General features: G+C 34.7%; 1 protein-coding gene and 2 long non-coding RNA genes across 6 annotated transcripts; 1 reads left to right on the top strand and 2 right to left on the bottom strand.

Moving 5' to 3' along the window:
• The first annotated feature begins 590 nt into the window (after positions 1-590).
• On the top strand, positions 591-4,147 carry LOC139192853 (uncharacterized). 2 transcript variants are annotated; one of them, XR_011577336.1, is made up of 4 exons: positions 591-1,150; positions 1,954-2,010; positions 2,670-2,737; positions 3,331-4,147. It is a non-coding gene; the product is annotated as an uncharacterized lncRNA (long non-coding RNA). The 2 variants fall into 2 exon arrangements; XR_011577335.1 differs by having other exon boundaries at positions 3,276-4,147.
• A 1,800-nt stretch (positions 4,148-5,947) lies between these two features.
• LOC103411515 (long chain acyl-CoA synthetase 6, peroxisomal-like) lies at positions 5,948-16,186 on the bottom strand. Of its 3 annotated transcripts, XR_011577520.1 has the most exons (24): positions 15,770-16,145; positions 14,012-14,072; positions 13,834-13,911; positions 13,611-13,682; positions 13,419-13,500; positions 13,150-13,255; positions 12,994-13,070; positions 12,282-12,326; positions 12,069-12,155; positions 11,547-11,636; positions 11,180-11,259; positions 10,993-11,086; positions 10,383-10,471; positions 10,201-10,289; positions 9,537-9,666; positions 9,293-9,411; positions 8,490-8,613; positions 8,314-8,400; positions 7,670-7,773; positions 7,496-7,581; positions 7,179-7,265; positions 6,990-7,076; positions 6,727-6,900; positions 5,948-6,141 (listed from the first exon to the last, which is right to left on the bottom strand). XR_011577520.1 is itself a non-coding variant. In XM_029095707.2 (23 exons), exons 1-23 carry the CDS (start codon positions 15,966-15,968, stop codon positions 6,811-6,813), a joined length of 2,163 nt encoding a protein of 720 aa, XP_028951540.2. In that variant the 5' UTR covers positions 15,969-16,186; the 3' UTR covers positions 6,509-6,810. The 3 variants fall into 3 exon arrangements, 2 of the variants coding, with proteins under 2 accessions (XP_028951540.2, XP_028951541.2); XM_029095707.2 differs by lacking the exon at positions 5,948-6,141 and having other exon boundaries at positions 6,509-6,900; positions 15,770-16,186; XM_029095708.2 differs by lacking the exon at positions 5,948-6,141 and having other exon boundaries at positions 6,509-6,900; positions 9,293-9,402; positions 15,770-16,087.
• LOC139192944 (uncharacterized) lies at positions 14,811-15,196 on the bottom strand. Its single transcript, XR_011577521.1, has 2 exons — positions 15,085-15,196; positions 14,811-15,003 (listed from the first exon to the last, which is right to left on the bottom strand). It is a non-coding gene; the product is annotated as an uncharacterized lncRNA (long non-coding RNA).
• Positions 16,187-17,947: the final 1,761 nt, after the last annotated feature.

The following is a 17,947-nucleotide window of genomic DNA, read 5'->3' as shown; positions in this document are numbered from 1 at the left end:
TTAAAGTAGGCCCCTGTTTGTAGCCTTGGATCAAATTTCAATGGCATGGATTCCCTGATTTGGTGGATTAGAAAGACGGATCCGAAGACGATCCCTTTCCACTTTTAATGGGCCACGCTGAAATTCCACTATTTCTACTTGATAGTGAGCCGAAGTCAAATATGAGGGATTAAAGTGCATTTCCTAGTCTGAAACTCATGAGTCATGAGTAATAGCGATTGTTCCTGTGTGGTTACATATGAAATTGTGCCATTTCAAATAGTCATTTACAAATTCCGCTCAATATATTGTGTTAGTAGTCATTTCAAATTTCTAACGTTTTGTGATGCATTTCATACTACGTTAGCATATGTCCATTGATACTTGGTAATTCCTCGTCCAAACACAACATTATACATATACTAAAACTCAAGTAAAAATCACTGTTCACCAGCAGTGAATAACCGAAAATACCCTAAATTCCTTTGTTATTGGCCAATTTTTCCAACTTTGCTACATGGAAAAGACGTGTTTGCCCTTCTAGGCCACGCTTCTGTCATCGTGTTTTTTGCTTTTACTTCTTTTGGTTTTGCTTTGTCTCTCTCGTTGTTCTCATCCACTTTCCACCTACCTGAAGCTACTTTCTCATCTTTTCATCTTTCTCATCTTTTTCTCCCAAATTATTTGTGCAAAATCGACTTCTCTCTCACTTTCTTGTTGAAAACAACCAATGTAACATCCCACATCGTCTAGAGGATTGGATCCTCTAAGACTTATATGTACATTCCCACCTCTATTTAGCACGAGACCTTTTGGGAACTCACCGGCTTCGGGTTCTGTAAGAACTCCGAAGTTAAGCGAGAAAGAGGCCAGAGCATTCCCAGGATGGGTGACCCTCTGAGAAGTTCTGCTTGCGTGGGTTCCCAGAAACAAAACCGTGAGGAACTGGTCGGGGTCCAAAGCAGACAATATCGTACTACGGTGGAGTCGAGCCTGAGATGTGATGGGTCCAAGCCGAGATGTGACAACCAACCCAGTAAAAATTTATTTAGTTCTCTCTATCAAAAACTACAAACCACAACCCCCTGTCGCTGAAAAAATAGTGAATTTGGTGTCGATTCGAAAAAAATTGAAGCCCAGAAAAGGTAGCGTTTCCTGGTGCCGATTTGGGGTGAGTAATTCTCTACTTTGAATATTGTGTGTTTAGAAGTGTGAATTTGGATTTATAAATGGGTTTTCAGTATTTGGATTTATAAATGGGTTTTCAGTTCTAATTTTACTATTGTGATTTTGGGGGTTTGTTTGTAGCCTTGGAACCCACTTCGTAGTGAAGTCTACGGTTTCTCCATGAGTTTTTTTTTACTTCATTGGTATGGCTGTTTTAAATTTGTTTTGGTTGTTTTCGATGTTTAGATGGCTTTTGTATATGAATTTTGGATGGTTTTTGTATATCAATTTTGCTTTTATAATTTTAGGTATTTTGTTTCTATCATTAGATTTTAGTTTTTTTGGTAAAATATTTAATTACATAATCTTATGGTTTTCATGAGGGATTCAATTGGTTTTGGCAATTTTGAATTCGACAGACATAGGGAGCATACACTGAGACCAAGTGGTGGGAAGACAGAGCAAAGGAAGATAAAATATGAGAGACACAAGTTGGGCTATTTTGCCCTAAATTTTTTTTATGGATTGATTTGGGATGAAGGGAAAGATGTGAGAGACATGGGTTGGCCTGTTTTGGCCTAATTTTTTTTTAACTGGTTTGAGATTTTGTTTAGGTTTGGGGTTCTTTTGTTCTAATATTTTTTTTTTTTTGAATTCATTTGGAATTTTGTTTGCCTTTGGATTTGTGATGTTTCTGTATTTAATTTGGTATTTGGTAGTTTCCATTACATTTGTCGTCAGTTTTCTTAAAGGATAAATTCAAATGATAATGTCCTTTCTAACATGTGTAAATGTTGACACTTGCAGAATTTCAGTTTATAAACAATAAGATAATCCAAGGCTTCAAACCGCTTTGTTGTTAAGGTAAATGATTTTGGATTTTGGCTTTGAGCCTTTTGTGATTAAGAAAGTTTAATCATTTACTTATTCACTTATTAATTGGTGAGGGAATGAAACATTTGACTGCTAGGTACTAAGAAGCTACCAACACTTTTTTTTGAGAGAGAGTAGTATATCCGAACAAATTGAAAATCTAATGGGAAGAAGCTAACAGAACAGTTTTCGTTTCTATTTCTTTGCTTTCATAAATTTGTATAGGTTTTTTTGTACATTTTGGTACATGGTGTTTTCAGTTAAGTTTTTGCAGTACACAAATTTGGGGTTTTTATTCAATGACACAGAGGAATGGGAGAATAAAGGGGGGACGAGAGTTATAGTCCTGAATAGAAATGCTACATTCGTATTTATGTAAATGGTTACAGGGTTGAAAAAACAGTTCAATGTTGTTGTCAGTGTGTTGATAATTTTGTCAAGCTTTAAAAAACAGAGGAAAAAATTAAATTAAATTTAAGTGCGTAAAGCAAACAAAATTTGAACAAAAAATGCAGAGTATGCTTTGTAAAAATGCTTTAACCTTTCTTAGAGTTGTGCTTTTTTAAATTATGCATTGCTTTGAATGAAAAAAAAAATATTGAGCTTCACTATTTTGTATATTTAATTTCTAACTTCATTTTCTGCTACAGATTATTGTCAAAGCAGTTTATATAAGCTACGAAGTACTGTTGTTGAAAGAGAGGGAAAAAAAACAAGGGTGAGTTAGACTGTTAAATAGTGTGAAATTTTTAATTTACAAATCTTTGTTAATCGTATTAATAATTTTTTTTGCACATATGTGCTGGTATTTGTGTCATCGTTTAAAATTTTCTCGCAGATAAAGTCTCATTGCATGTTACAGCTCTATTTGCATTTATGTGTTTTATGGTGTGGTTTCTTTTTATGAAACGATACAAATTACTTAGATTATATCATTGTATGTTCCATTAGGTTACCTACTTGAAACTTTTTTTGTTTTTGTGTTTATGGGCTTTTATTACCTTTTGTAATTCTTTATGTATCGGTTGGTTTATAAATTATTCTAATTAGGTACAAAATTAATTGAGTTTATGTAATTATAATTCTGCAATATTGTCAAGCAAACTTCTTATATGTGATTGTATCAATTTTTGAATTGAATGGAGATCAGAAATTAGAAACAAAGATGAAGGCATATTTGATGATGGTTAACAATTTTGTTATTTCATAGTTTAATAATTTTGCTTCTGAATAATATTCAGATTGATTTTTTGCAGGGTTTAAGAAACTGGTGTTTTTTTTATTTTAAGTTGGTTGTATTTGTGTTGCAAGGCTCTGTACACTAAGGTAAGCAGTTTATGTAACATCTCACATCGATCAACGGAGAAAGGGTGATGTGCCTTATATGTACATGCTCACCTCTTCCTGGCACGAGGCCTTTGGGGAGCTTACTGACTTCGGGTTCCATCGGAACTCTGAAGTTAAGCGAGTTCGTGCGAGTGCAATCTCAAGATGGGTGACCTACTAGGAAGTTCTCGTGTGAGTTCCCAGAAACAAAACCGTCAGGGCGTGGTCGGGGTTCAAAGCGGACAATATCGTGCTACAACGGAGTCGAGCCTAGAATGTGGTGGAGCCCGGGTCGGGATGTGACAATTTGGTATCAAAGCCACTATGTCATGTGGTGCGAGTGTGACGACGAGGATGTCGGGCCCCAAAGGGGGGTGGATTGTAACATTATTCCATATCGACCAACTGAGAGGGGGTGGTTTGCCTTATATGTACATGCCCACCTCTTCCTAGTACGAGGCTTTTTGGGAGCACCCCACCTCTTCCTAGTACGAGGCTTTTTGGGAGCACACTAGCTTCGGGTTCCATCGGAATTCCGAAGTTAAGCGAGTTCGTGCGAGAGCAATCCCAGGATGGGTGATCCGCAGGGAAGTTCTCGTGTGATCCGTTGGGAAGTTCTCGTGTGAGTTCCCAGAAACAAAACCGTGAGGGCGTGGTCGGGGCCCAAAGCGGACAATATCGTGCTACGTTGGAATCAAGGCCGGGATGTGACAATTTAAACTTTTGGAATTGTTAGTTTCAAATTTTGGATGCTTTGTTTATATTTAATGTTATGTATATTGATTTACCTGTTATGTTTTTATTGATTTTTTTCTTTTTTTTTTCCCAATCCTTTTTTGCAGTTGTTTATCATTAAATTGGCTATAACAATTTGTTTTAAATATGTCTAAAAGATGTATAAACGCATCAACAAGCGATCCTGTAGAGCTGTAGAGCAGGAAAAACAATTACGACAATGAATATAATATCTTTATCGAACTTCACAATTTAAACATCAGTGTAGTAGTAGCAAACCAACTGTTTTGCAATGTCCTATCAAAGATGTTAATTATGATAAACCACAGCATATTACACCTATTGAAAAAATTGTTCACGACTCTGATGAAAAGGGAAAAAAGGTGGTTGACTTCTCAAATAATCTTGATAACACAACTGAAAAAATCTTTGATCGTGAGAATCGCAATCTTATAAGTAAGGGTCAAGCATTTTTCCAAAAGAATAGAAGTGGTATGTTTTTTATTTTATGTAATTTTTTGTTTTGTTGATATATATCCTTTGCATTTGCTTTATCGTATGTTGTGCTTAAGTTTTATTTTCTTTCGTTTTTTGTGTGTCTTTTTATCCAGGAATTGTGGAAGATTATATGGACTTTGGGGATAAAAATTATAAATGCACTTTCTATGGTGCTTATTTTTGTTAAAAGAGTCTCTCAAACAAAAATCAAAGAAAAATGAACATATTTTACTCTTTGTTGTCAACAAGGAAAAATTGAATTGCCAACTCCAAAGCCAACACCACCTTTTTTAGAATCTTTGCTTGATCCAAATAATGGTTATAAAAGTTTATCATTAAGAGAAAATTTTACAAGTTGGTGATGGATAAATTCATGATAGGGATGATCTAAATGATTCAAATGATACAGACACATTTTTAATTCAAATACCTGAAGATTTAATAATTCGTTCTTCTGGAAATCTAATTGCTTCAATTTTTTTTGTCACTTACCCTGATTTTGAAAATTCTTTTGACAATTTTGTATATTTGAGAGAAGGAGTTATTGTCACCCCTCAAAACACAATTGTAACAGATGTGAATAATTATATAATTAATTTGCTACTTGGAGAACAACATTCGTTTTTAAGTTATGATTCTTTGTGTTCTTCAAATGGAAATGTTGAAAATCTTTAAACAATGTATCCTACAGAGTTTTTAAATAAACTTGGCTTCAATGGTTTGCCTGCACATAACCTCAATTTAAAAATAGGAATGCCAATTATGTTATTACGAAATTTGAATCGATCTTTTGGTTTGTGTAATGGAACTAGATTAGTTGTTACACAATTATTCAAAAGAATTATTGAAGCTAAAATACTTGCTGGAACCAATATTGGTCAAAAAGTTTTCATACCAAAAATCTCTCTTGCAGCAATTGAAAATAAATGGCCTTTTATTTTTAAAAGATGTCAATTTCCAGTGAAACCATGTTATGCAATGACAATTAATAAAAGCCAAAGACAATCTATGAAGCAAGTTGGGTTATATCTTCCTGAACTAGTTTTTACTCATGGTCAATTGTATGTTGCGTTATCTAGAATCACACCTGGAGAAGGTCGAAAAATTTTGCTAGAAAACGGAGAAAATAATTTAAATAACTATACTATAAACATATTATTCGAAGATGTGCTACAAAATTTAAAATCAAGTGCTTAGCTTTATCAATGCATTATGCATTTATGAAATACAAATGAAATTGTATATTTGTGCTTTTGTGAATTTTTGTTCGCATGTACATATAAATTTAAATTTTACAATCATCTGATTCTTTCATTATATTATTTTGTACAAAATATTTCACAACTCATCATTCTATAAAATTGTCTAGTTTGTTGTTGTCAAACATTGCGATTAATTTCAATTAGTATGATCACTTCTTTTACAAAATCTTAATTTTATTTTATCTGTCAATGCTTATACCTTATTGACAAATACATATATAAAATTCTATATATATAATTTGGGTAATACTGGTAACAGTATTGACTACATTTTTAATTCTATTACACAGTGAGCAGCATGCTACTCATGGATGGAAAACATGATATATCATTTAGTTCATGTAGAAAAGAAAGGCTAGTATCATCACAATTCCTTTCTTTGTTTGGCTCAAATAAAACTCTATAACCTCTACTCTAATTGGATAATTTTTTTACACCAGGTAGGTAAAATCAACGGTATACTTTTGTATACACAACCATCTTACAAGATTGAATTAATTAAGTTTGGATAAATACTATACTCATACAAAATACTATATAATGAAGTCAAATATTATATCTCTTACTTCTTATTTCTTAAATATGATTTTCTTAGTATTCAACTATAACTTTAAGATAATATTGTTGGTTCAAACAGAATAAAAAAAAAAAAAAAAGATGCATGTTGATTTCAATAATTATAATCACAGATTATGTTTCAACTTCATCTTCATTACAAAAATATTTATCAATGTATATACTTACAACGATTTAGATATATTATATAGTTACCTGCAACATTCTTATATCCTTAATTCCCAAACTCTATTTCTAGCAATTGGACCAATGTCAAGGTATCACTGTTTTCCTTCCTGCAATATTACACTTGAGAGCATCAATCTTATACTTGTCTCTCTTTTTCCTTTTTTTCGGTTTTTCCATGGCTGGTTGAGAGCATCAATCTGGCTGCTCCTCATTGCATCACTTAAAGCTATCGAGGGGAGGATTCAGAAGCGGCGAGCTCTGAATACATGGCCGATATTGCTTTTGCATAGTACTCCTTTGCTTGAGGTCTCTTGATCTGAAGAGGTCAAGTATGCAATGAGAGAATGTGAGTCACGTTAATTCGTCCATCCATTTGCTATCAATTGTTTGAAACTGAATACTTGCCTTAAATGTCGGAGTGAGCAATCCATTCTCCAATGTGAACGGTTCAAGCACCAGTGTCACGGCTTTTACAAATTCGAAACCTCTCAACTGGAGAAATATTATCGAATTATTTATGAAAACATCCAACATTTAATTTGAACGGCGTGCAAGAAACAGATAGCATTTGGGTAATTTTATTAAATAACTTGCCTGAGCTTCCCTGCCAACAGCATCCATATCGGCCAATACAGCTGCTCTTGCTCTTGGGTCATTGCATAGTTTCCCTACATCTTCAAACTGCACCCAAACATCACCAGAGAAGTTATTCAGAAGTTAAACTGTTTCCAATTGTTCTGACTTTTTGAGAAGTAACTGAATGAAGATTATCAATTAGTTGTAGGAAATATTGAAAGGCCAAACACTTATTTATGTGCACGAGCAAAAAGGTCAACCAAACGTTACTAGCTCCTCAAGCATGATACTTATCATCTTCATTTTGTTGTACAACTGAATTGTGATACTTTCACCTTAATGCCTTCGGAATCAGCCCATGCTTTCAATGCATCCGGGTCGACTGCGACAATCGCTACCAAAGAAGAATTAAAGCTGTCGCCTACGAATAGCAGCAAATAAGCAGTCAGCAACCCATCATATGAGAGAGAGAGAGAGAGAGAGAGACTTAGCAGATTCTAAATTCATACCATAAACAAAGCACTGGGCAATAAACTTGCACTTGGCATAGACATTCTCGATTTTCTCTGGAGCTACATACTCTCCCTGTGCCAACTTGAAAATGTTCTTCTTCCTACAAGGGTATACAAAACCTCCAGTTATAAGCTGTCCACATGCTAAAAGAGGACCAATATGCTCTAAGCACAATAAATCCTGTCATTTCATTTCAATAGATTCTCTCCATACGTGGTGTCGGTCAAATTAACTTTCTCAAGAAAAATAGGCAGGATTTGGGGGCGGGGGATGGGGAAAGTAGAACCATCACAGTTCGTTTAACCCTTAGCATCCAACATGTAGGCATTTTAATTGCAAATGCTCAGTGAACATCATTCGTAGACCATGCATTATAAACCCATGCTAGGGCATGTCTGATTCTAATTGTCCAAAGTATGCTGTGCATCTTTTGCTTTATATGATTGTCAGCAATTGCCTGGGAAATCTTATGAGCCCTAGCATATATATTACTTCACACTATTACCAATTTGAATTTGAATTTGACAAGGTTACCAAATGCGTAGCACAGTTTCAAAATATAAAGCATGACACTGTCCTGATTTGAGCAAAATCAGTGTAAATATATTAGAAGCTATCATTTAGGATGGCATGCTCTCACCTATCAATAATTTTCAGACGACCTCCAGGTAACCACAACCCAATGTCTCCAGTATGAAGCCATCCATCTTCGTCGACCACTTCCCTCCTATCCAGTACAATTATATTATCAGACTAATTTAATATCTGACTGAATGAATAACATTTAAAACAAGTGATAACAGGTAAGTTGAGTACGTCTGCACTTCATCTTTGTGATATCCTTGGAATATAATAGGACCCCTCACACAGATTTCACCACGAGGATATGGTTGATCATCAGATGTATAGTTCATTTCTGGAACATCAACAAGCTTTATTTCTGGAATAAAAAATATGAAAACAAATTTTTAAGGCATTATTAATCTGACACAGATTTCACCACGAATTCAAGCACCATCTTCAGATGTATAGCTCATTTATTGCATGCATTCATATTGAATCAAACATGTGGATAGGAATGCATGCAATCGAAACTACATGTTCAACACACCATTAGGGGAAATATGATTATTAATGCATTATTAAAAGGTCAGATCAGGTCCGCTTTGCCAGATTAATGTTACAATAACCTGACCAAGCCAACTTAGGTTGGACTGCACTAGTTTGTTTTGTCAACAGCCCTACATGCGAACATATAATGGAACCAATCATTCCAATAGTTCTGCACAACCAGCTTATCACATCTGAATAACTGTGACGAAAATTATACATCATTGAACTGGTTCAGGCATAATCCCTCCATCTGTGAGGATATATGCTATCGAGAAGTATGAGATCATGCGAGTGCTTAACAATCATTGGAGGAGAAGAAATTGACGCTTGAATAGCACAAGTTTCCACAATCACATTTTTGCCAGCTAACTTAAGTCCGACTCTCAGGACAGTAGAAGGGTCAAAGAATAAAAAGTTCAAATTTTTGGTCCGCATTATTCGAAAAGAACCTAAATGATGCCATTAATTAGGTGCGTTAAACTCAGAGTCAGTGGACAATAACTCACCACAAGCTGGATTAGGAGAGCCAACATGCCCACATACTTTGTCATCCCCATCCATAGCACTTATAACACAAGAAGTCTCAGTCATTCCATACCCTTCAGCCACTTCACCACTAAAGCATCTGGGAATAAATCATCATTAGTTTATAAGCCCGGTAAATGCAAAAGAATAAAAACTATGAAATAAAAACCAACCACATGTGACTCCTTTTGGCATTCGATATGCCTAGAAATGTAAAAGACTTACATCTTCAAAAACTGCATTACATCAGGTGACAAGGGTGAAGCACCTGATGTCATAAAACGAACTCGTCCTCCTAGCTTAGCCTTTATCTTATTGAATACCAATCTATCCCACATGGGGGATGGATTTTTTCCTATAACATGACATCGTGATACAATAAGAAATAGCGAAAAGTACACAATACAAGGAAATAATTGGCACCAAAACAGTTTAGACTCATCACTTGTCAGCTGTGGCTAACAGAATGTTCAAGGAAACCACGAGGCAGGGTCAAGAAAACATTTTTTGTCAATCTCATTTTCAAGCTGCTATATTTCTACATTTATAGAATATCACCTGATTCACTTGTAGTTTTGTTTCTAATTTTCCACAACTAGTTCCTTAAAGCTGCTACATTTCTACTTTAAGTAAAGAATATCACCTGATTCACTTGTAGTTTTGTTTCTATATTTCCACAATTCTAGTTTTCTATTATTTCAAAGTTAAACATGATATCTTTTCTACTTGAACGTTGGCACCTAGATTTTACACCTTAAACCATTTCCATAAGATCATACATTTTATTACGTCTGCAAAAAGAAGTTTAACAGTTTAAGCATAAACAATTGTGTAAGACGTAGATTCTCATGTTATAGTGCAAAAAGAATTTAGTGGCAATATGCTTTACCACTTAATAGTGCCTGCTTCTTGGCATTGTAAGCAGCATTAAATAGTCTCTCCCTCAGTACACCGGATGTCTTGACCGCATTTGTAATACTGAACAACTAGAAGATCCGAGTTAATGACTGTTTAACTGTATTAGTTTCTTATTGGTGAACAATCACATAAGCAATTGAATTTTTTTTTTACCCCGCATATATTCTGTTATACAACCTAGGAACACTGCTGAAGATGGTAGGTCTTAGAGCTGCCATATCGTCCATTAATTTTAAATTATCCTGCATAGGACAGTTAAATAAACGCTGTAAGGCTTGTCTCTAAAGATACGTAATTAAACCAAAATAAAAAATACAAAAATATAAATAAACCAGCTAGCCTAACGACTCTAACATATAGCACATATTACAACGTGTTGGTCAGCGATTTGTCAATAGGTTCCAATAGGTTTAGATAGATGTTGATGTTTATAAATCAATATTACAATTGCATCAGATTCCTTTAGGAAATTCATCACTTCTAGTAAAGTCTTACATGCTTGAATCCAGTATAATTGAGAACAATTTAATACGGCAACATGCATCTACCCTTCAGTAAAATGCAGACTAATTTTTAACAGGCAGATTGATTCTGGCACAGTTTTTATTGCATTTCAAGAAAACAGATATAGAAAAAGCCTTTACGAAGAAGTAAACCTCTATGACAAATGGACAGGTTTTTGTTTTGGTGGGGAGACAATACCGCAGATTCAAGATATGATGGGAAACTATTAAAAAGGGAAATGTTTAAACAAGTTTCATACCCCTTGGTAGAATCCAACAGCAACTCCAAAGTATGCCGTCATGACCTGGTTAACCCGCTCATAAATGTGTGCCAAAGGAAGATATGATATGTAGCTGGAAAGTACAAGGTAATGTGTATGAAATAAAAAATCTGATAAAAAAAACACTACTGTTTTCTAAGAAGCACACAAAACTACAGATACTCACATGTCGGACGGGTAGAATTTGATAGCAATCGTGGTCCCAGCAACATTTGCAATCAAGTTTCCATGAGTCAATACAGCTCCCTGGCCAAATGTTATTGTTGGTTATAGTGCAATTCTTACAATATATGGGGTATAAATAAGATATGGAAAGTATTTAACATAGTCGTATTTGAGGAGGAGGCAGCCCTAGAATTCTTGTTTCTTCCACAATATCCAACAGTTATAAAAGGAGAACTCAGAACAATATATGAAAACATAGTAGCTAAACCATTTATTGCGGAACACACTTACTTCATCAGAAAGCTAAAAGTTGTAATATACATTTTTTATCGAAAAAAGCTAAAAGTTAATAGTTCTTTAAATCGTACCTTTGGAGTGCCTGTTGTACCACTTGTGTAGCATATTGTTGCAACATCCTCTGGTTTTGGAGGGCAAAAAGGCTGAAGACTACTAGAGCCCTGAAATAATACAATGGATAAGAAGCACATCAATCAAAGTTATATCATCAGTTACTAAGGAGTTTAACTATGATAAGAGTCATAATATCCAAGTGGCAACATGAGCAGATAAAAAACACCTAATGTTCATTAAGTGTGTGAACAGACTATGCATTAAAATATGTAAGAAGAAGACAATGTGTGGTTTAGGACACAGAAAATATCCAATATGCAGCTATGACGAAATGGCTATTTCAGGAGTGTTTATGCTACGGGTTTATGTCTGTGAGTTGATTTTAGCACTGCTCAACGCATTCTTTGTGCTAATGTTTACACAGAAAAACGCATATAATGCTTGGATGTATATCATTTATGCATCCATGAGAAGATCTTTGACAGATATCCTCAGACGTTTCAATGATTTGGTGGATTCATAGGGAATAAAGGAATTACCTGAGACAGCAATTTTGAATATGTTACAACCTTCACTCCAGCCGATGACGGAAGAGATGGCATTTGATCATCCATCCCCCCAACAACCTGAATAATATCGAGGGCAAATGAAGACATTATTTTAAAAGATATATAAACTGTGCAAAGTCAACATCACATTCAACTTTCACTAGTACAAAGATTAATTTAATACTATGAGTTGTATTCTCATACCACAATCAGGCGTATGGTTGGAATATCCGCCAAGAAGCTCAATAACTGCAGTTCCAAATGACAAGAATCAATTGAGAAATTCAGAGCCATGTAATATAACAATATGGAATCTAATCCGCAATTTTCCAATAATTATGCACTCATTTATGATTTATTACTAACAACATGAACAATTTCAGTCTACAAGTTATATAGATTGTATACACTGCAAGGAAAAATACGCCTTAAGATAAAATTGAAACAGTGAGAAATGACACACTAAACCATACTTTGACAGTAATTTTGGCCAAACATGAGTTAAATGCCAAGGTGAAAGAAGTCGACACCACATAGTTCAGAAGAAACAGTTTCCAAGCTAGGTTTATATTGTGACTGTTAAGGATTTTCGCCTTTTGTTGAGCTTTTCCTGCTCTTGTTATCTATTCTTTTTCTTTTTTGGATACTTAAGATGATATCTAAATTAGTATCTGGTCTATATTCCATACAGCAATTCAACCTGATAAACACTTGCTCAAAACATTTTGTGATGGCATTTACACAAAGATGTATATGCTATCATATGGACACTTCCAAAAATATAAAAACAAACATTTAGTTGTCATTTAATACCTAAATATATAAAATTGAGGAAGAAAGAAGGTAACAAGATAAAGTTTTTACAACTCATGAAAATATTGTGAAGTTATAGAGGGTGATAATAACTTAAACTCACACTATTCAATGTTTGAGGCACACAAAAGATAACTTGCATAACAGCATGATTTACAATGTACTTGACAGCATCTGGACCTGCAAAGAATATCATATTCAATTGTAACATCTGAACCATAGACCATGATTGGAAAAATACAAGCAAAGTAGCACAAACCTAGAGTGTCATACAAAGGAACTGATATATACGAATACGCAGAGCAGGCATGATCAACAATGAGCCACTCAGGTCTGTTAATAAAATACAATCCAATTGAAGATCCCTGTAGTTAAAGACATAAAAGTTTAAAGAGGATTTGATGTAATGTAACATCAGGGAAATCCACTCAGTAGTTTCATGTTTCAAGGAACTAATTACAGAGATAAAGTTCAATGACCAATAAACGAAAGTATATTGGAACCATGGAATTATTAATGAAATTACACCTTTGGTATTCCATTATAAATTAGGCCAGAACCTATTCCTGACCGAGCAGTACCTGCTTCTCCGTATGTCATCCACTTGTAACTTGACGGCAGAAAAACAAATGAAAATGGGTGAGGCTTCACTGGATGCATGAGCCCAAACAATTGTAATTCACAGGAACTGAGACGTTAATTATATAAAAAGACACTCACTCTCCAACTGTGCCATCAACGCGAATTCTTGTGCCCAAATATTTGTAATCTCGGAAAGTTTCAACTGAATGCCTAATATTGACAAAAGTTAGATGAAGTCATTTAGCAAATTCCAAGGGAACTAAATAACAGTGGTTAGACATACAAATATAGGGCAGATAATTGTAAGAAATTATTGAGCTTAAATGTACTTGTGTAATTTGGCAAAAAGTAGCTGACTCACACAAAATTATCATGCAGTGTACCAATTTCAGGATGATCGGGGAATCTACTAACAAGCTTCATTGGGGAGCGTGCAGATCTGTCACCACAACAACAAAACAAAAATATTGTTCTCACATGACATGAAAAGCCAAGGACCTTGTTGGGGCAGCACAAACGAAAAAAGGGAATATGCCCACCTGTATACATTCCACTTTCCCGTGTCTAATTTCTCTGGAAGCACCACACTGTACCCATGCTCTGTTAAGAATTTAATGATATTAATATATGTATTTGAGCCAATAAGTTAAACATCCTAGACACGTTTCCAGAACAAATTGCTAACCACCTTTACCAGCCTGTTCCCACTTATTCTATAGTCCACCACAAAACAAAGAAACCAAACCTTTCAAAGAATCAAATTTTCATTTCCAATCCCACTTGAAAGCCCTCGATACCCCTCAGAAATTTATCTTTTGAGCAACAAACTTATCCATTATCGCTTTCACAATATCCCACAAAGCAAGATTTATGCAGTGACATATCCCATACATGCTAATGTAAACGGCCAAAGTTTTTCATTATGAAACACATAATGCAAAAGAACTAAACAAGAGAACTAAGATAAAAAAAATAAAAAAAAGAAAAAAAAAAGCGAGTGATACAAAACAAAACATAAGGTAATCAATCGAAGAGAAAACAATGCTACCAATTGTAGAAAGGATTTGCCCTGTAAGTACTAAGTCAAACTCCTATTTTTCATATAGTCCAGCTTCTTTGTCATGGTAGTCCTCTTCATTTTACTGATCCAAGTTTTTATATAAGTTCGTATCCAAATCTTCAGTGCTCTTCATCAGCTAGATCAGTCCATTTTTCCCATTAGAGAGAGAACAAAGATCATTGTCAAATGCCTATATGTGCTTGGATGTGGGAGATAGAAAGTGAAGTTTCACAGAAATCAGACCAATGGAAGGACAAAATGATAAACTCCCAAGTATATTTTCCTAACTGTCATACAACGGTCCTTTCAATATTTCCCATAAAGCACTGCCATACCTCCCTCGAATCAAAAGTCCACTCAAAATGGTCTCTTGGATCCCATGGACCAAAATCCCCACAAAAACAAAACATGACGACATCTGAACAAGTATTAATGTCTAACTGAAAAGGACAAAAGAAAAACAAAAGTAACCTTCAAAGTCCCATCAGTAACAAATTCATCGAACAAGTATTAATATCTAACTGAAAAGGACAAAAGAAAAGCAAAAGTAACCTTCAAAGTCCAAAAATTATTAGCGAACAAAAAACATGAATTGCAATCCAGCAGCACACTTGCATTTGACATTTATGATTTGAAAGAGGGATTCTTGAGCATTTGAATTGCACCCCGTTTCAAAATGATCAATTTCACATGCAAATTTCGACAAAAAGGAAAAGAAACATAAGACCTTAAGAGCACAAAAACTAGTACTTTAAAAACAAAGAAACCCATTAACAAAAAAGAATTCAAATCCAAATCTCTTATAAATCGAGACGCAACATTAACTGTCTAACGGGTTTCTAAATCAATGAATTGGAACTGCTGAAATCATACAAAGAATCACCCTTTACTGAAAAAACAATTCAAAACTGTATGATCCTCAACTGAGGTCGAAACGTATGATCAAACAATCTAAAACCAGAGGTATCAAAAATCTTATCTGATTCTCAATGCCCGAAATATGTAATTTTGCTTCTTTTCTTTAACTGTATCCAGTTCTTGGAAGCTCAAAAGTCCCCCAAAATCAAGACACCACAAAATCTAGGGGCATTAATGCCACCTTAAATTATTCCATAGCTTTTTCCTTTGCAATAACTTCCTTCACAACAAAGCTTCGAGCTTCGCGTGCATACTACGCGATCAAAATTCAAAACCAAAATTGAGCTGGAAAAATAATAAGCCCAGAGAGAGGGCGCACCGGAAAAGAACTCGCCGGCGGTGGTGGGATTGGGCCGGAGAGGGGACTCGGAGTCGACGCCGGTGGCGAGGTGGCGGTTGATTGCTTTAAGGCGACGCTGAGCTGCCGCTGAATCCATCGGAAGGAGCGTTGGGACGTTCGTCTTAGCTTCCAATGAGCAGATCAGAGCAGAAGAAAGTGGATTGGCGTCGTGAGCCATTAAATCTTTTAGCTGCTTCTTGTGTTTTTATCCAGTGAGGTCAGCTTTTCGTGAGCACTTAACTTTCTATTTGTTTCTCGAGAATATTACCCCGGCATTCGAAACAACAAGGGCACGGCTCCCAACGATCGCGATCAGGAAGAGATCGAGGTGTGCGAGTGACAATGACATGAGTACGGACAGAAATTAGAAATAATGCAAGGTGTTATTAGAAGTGTAGGAAGAGATCGAGGTGTGCAGTTGTTATTAGAATTTCAAAATTTTCATTCTACACTTTTTAGAAGTGTAATTTTTTTTCTAATTATAGAAAATTTATACTACAAAATGAGATTTATGAAATGCTAATAGCAATTCCCATAATAAATATGTAGTAATAATATTAAACCTAGCAATTTCATACCCGACACGTAAACGACACAAAAATTACTAGTCTCAGATTGACCGATAACTAATCGAATAGTTATCAAGTCACGTGATAATAACCCGTTAATAACGAGTCCTTAACAAGTTTACACGAGAATGACATGCGAGTAACATATTTCAACATGTTAAGAAAAATATTATTTTGATGATTTTAATTTTTTTAAACTACTTAAAAAAATTACTATAAAATACAATAGCCATATAGTATATTAAAATATGTATTATCATATTATTATTCTTTATAAATTTAAAAAATTTAAGTTTTATTTATTTTTATAGTGTACTATATATAGGCAAGCAGGGAGATTAAAAAAATTATAAAACACGTTAAAAAAATTATCAAGTAATTTAAAAATACCAAACACATTAAAAAAATATAATAATTAACTTACAAGTGTAAAAAAATGTGAAAAAAATATGCTAGTGCTCGTGATTACATTTTGTATGCTTTGAGGATGGGTACATCTTCGTTTGAATTTTTAGAAGGCTAAATAGCCAAAACGGTTCCTGAGATTTGCATAACTTATCACTTTGGTCCCTAACATTTCAAATCGATAAAATGGTCCTTGAGATTGTCCATCATCCATCATTTTAGTCATTCCGTTAAAAACTCTGGAGCTCTTGGCCTGAAGTTTAGACAATTTTCAAAGCTTCTTAACTCAATCGTTTTTTAACCAAATTCGACCTATAATATATCAAAATAAAGATAGGAAAGTGTAGAATAAGATTATACTTATTTAGAAACCCAATGGCTGCCGGAGATAGCCGAAAAATAGTCTCAAAGTTGAATGCTCCGAATGAAAACTGGAAAACTCGCCGGAAACTAAGTAAACTTTAAACGTTCATAACTTCTTCAATACTCAACGAAATCAAGTGATTCAAATGAAAATCATACTTCTCGACAAAATAAAGAGAATGGTACCTTTTTAGATGGCTAACTCGCCGTGGTTTGACCGAAAAATGGCTCGAAAGTGACTATCTTAGTCTCAAGTTAGCCATTTTCCAGCCAAACCATGTCAATTTAGCCTTTTACAAAGGTATCATTCTCTTCATCTCATCGAGAAGTATGATTTTTGTTTTTGAATCACTTGATTTCGTTGAGTATTGAAGAAGTTATGAACGTTTAAAGTTTACCCAATTTCCGACGAGTTTTCTAGTTTTCCCTTCGACCAGTCAACTTTGAGGCTATTTTCTAACCATCTCCGGCATCCATTGTGCTTCCAAATTGTATAATCTTATTCTAAACTTTTCTATCTTCATTTTGATATATTATAGGTCGAATTTGGTTAAGAAACGATTGAGTTACGAAGCTTTGAAAATTGCCCAAACTTCCGGCCAGGAGCTCCGGGACACTTAACGGAGTTTTTAACGGAAAGACCAAAATGATGGATGATGGACAATCTCAAAGACCACTTTTATCGATTTGAAATGTTAAGGACCAAAGTGATGAGTTATGCAAATCTCAGAAACTATTTGGGCTATTTAGCCTTTTTAGAACCATACAAACCCTCATGAATAGTCTTTTTAAGAGAGTTCAAAATAAACCAATATCATTT

Source organism: Malus domestica, chromosome 16 (assembly GCF_042453785.1).
Source record: "Malus domestica chromosome 16, GDT2T_hap1".
NCBI lineage: Eukaryota > Viridiplantae > Streptophyta > Magnoliopsida > Rosales > Rosaceae > Malus > Malus domestica.
The sequence above is the reverse complement of the archived record's forward strand: the minus strand, read 5'-3'. Positions and strand labels throughout refer to the sequence as shown.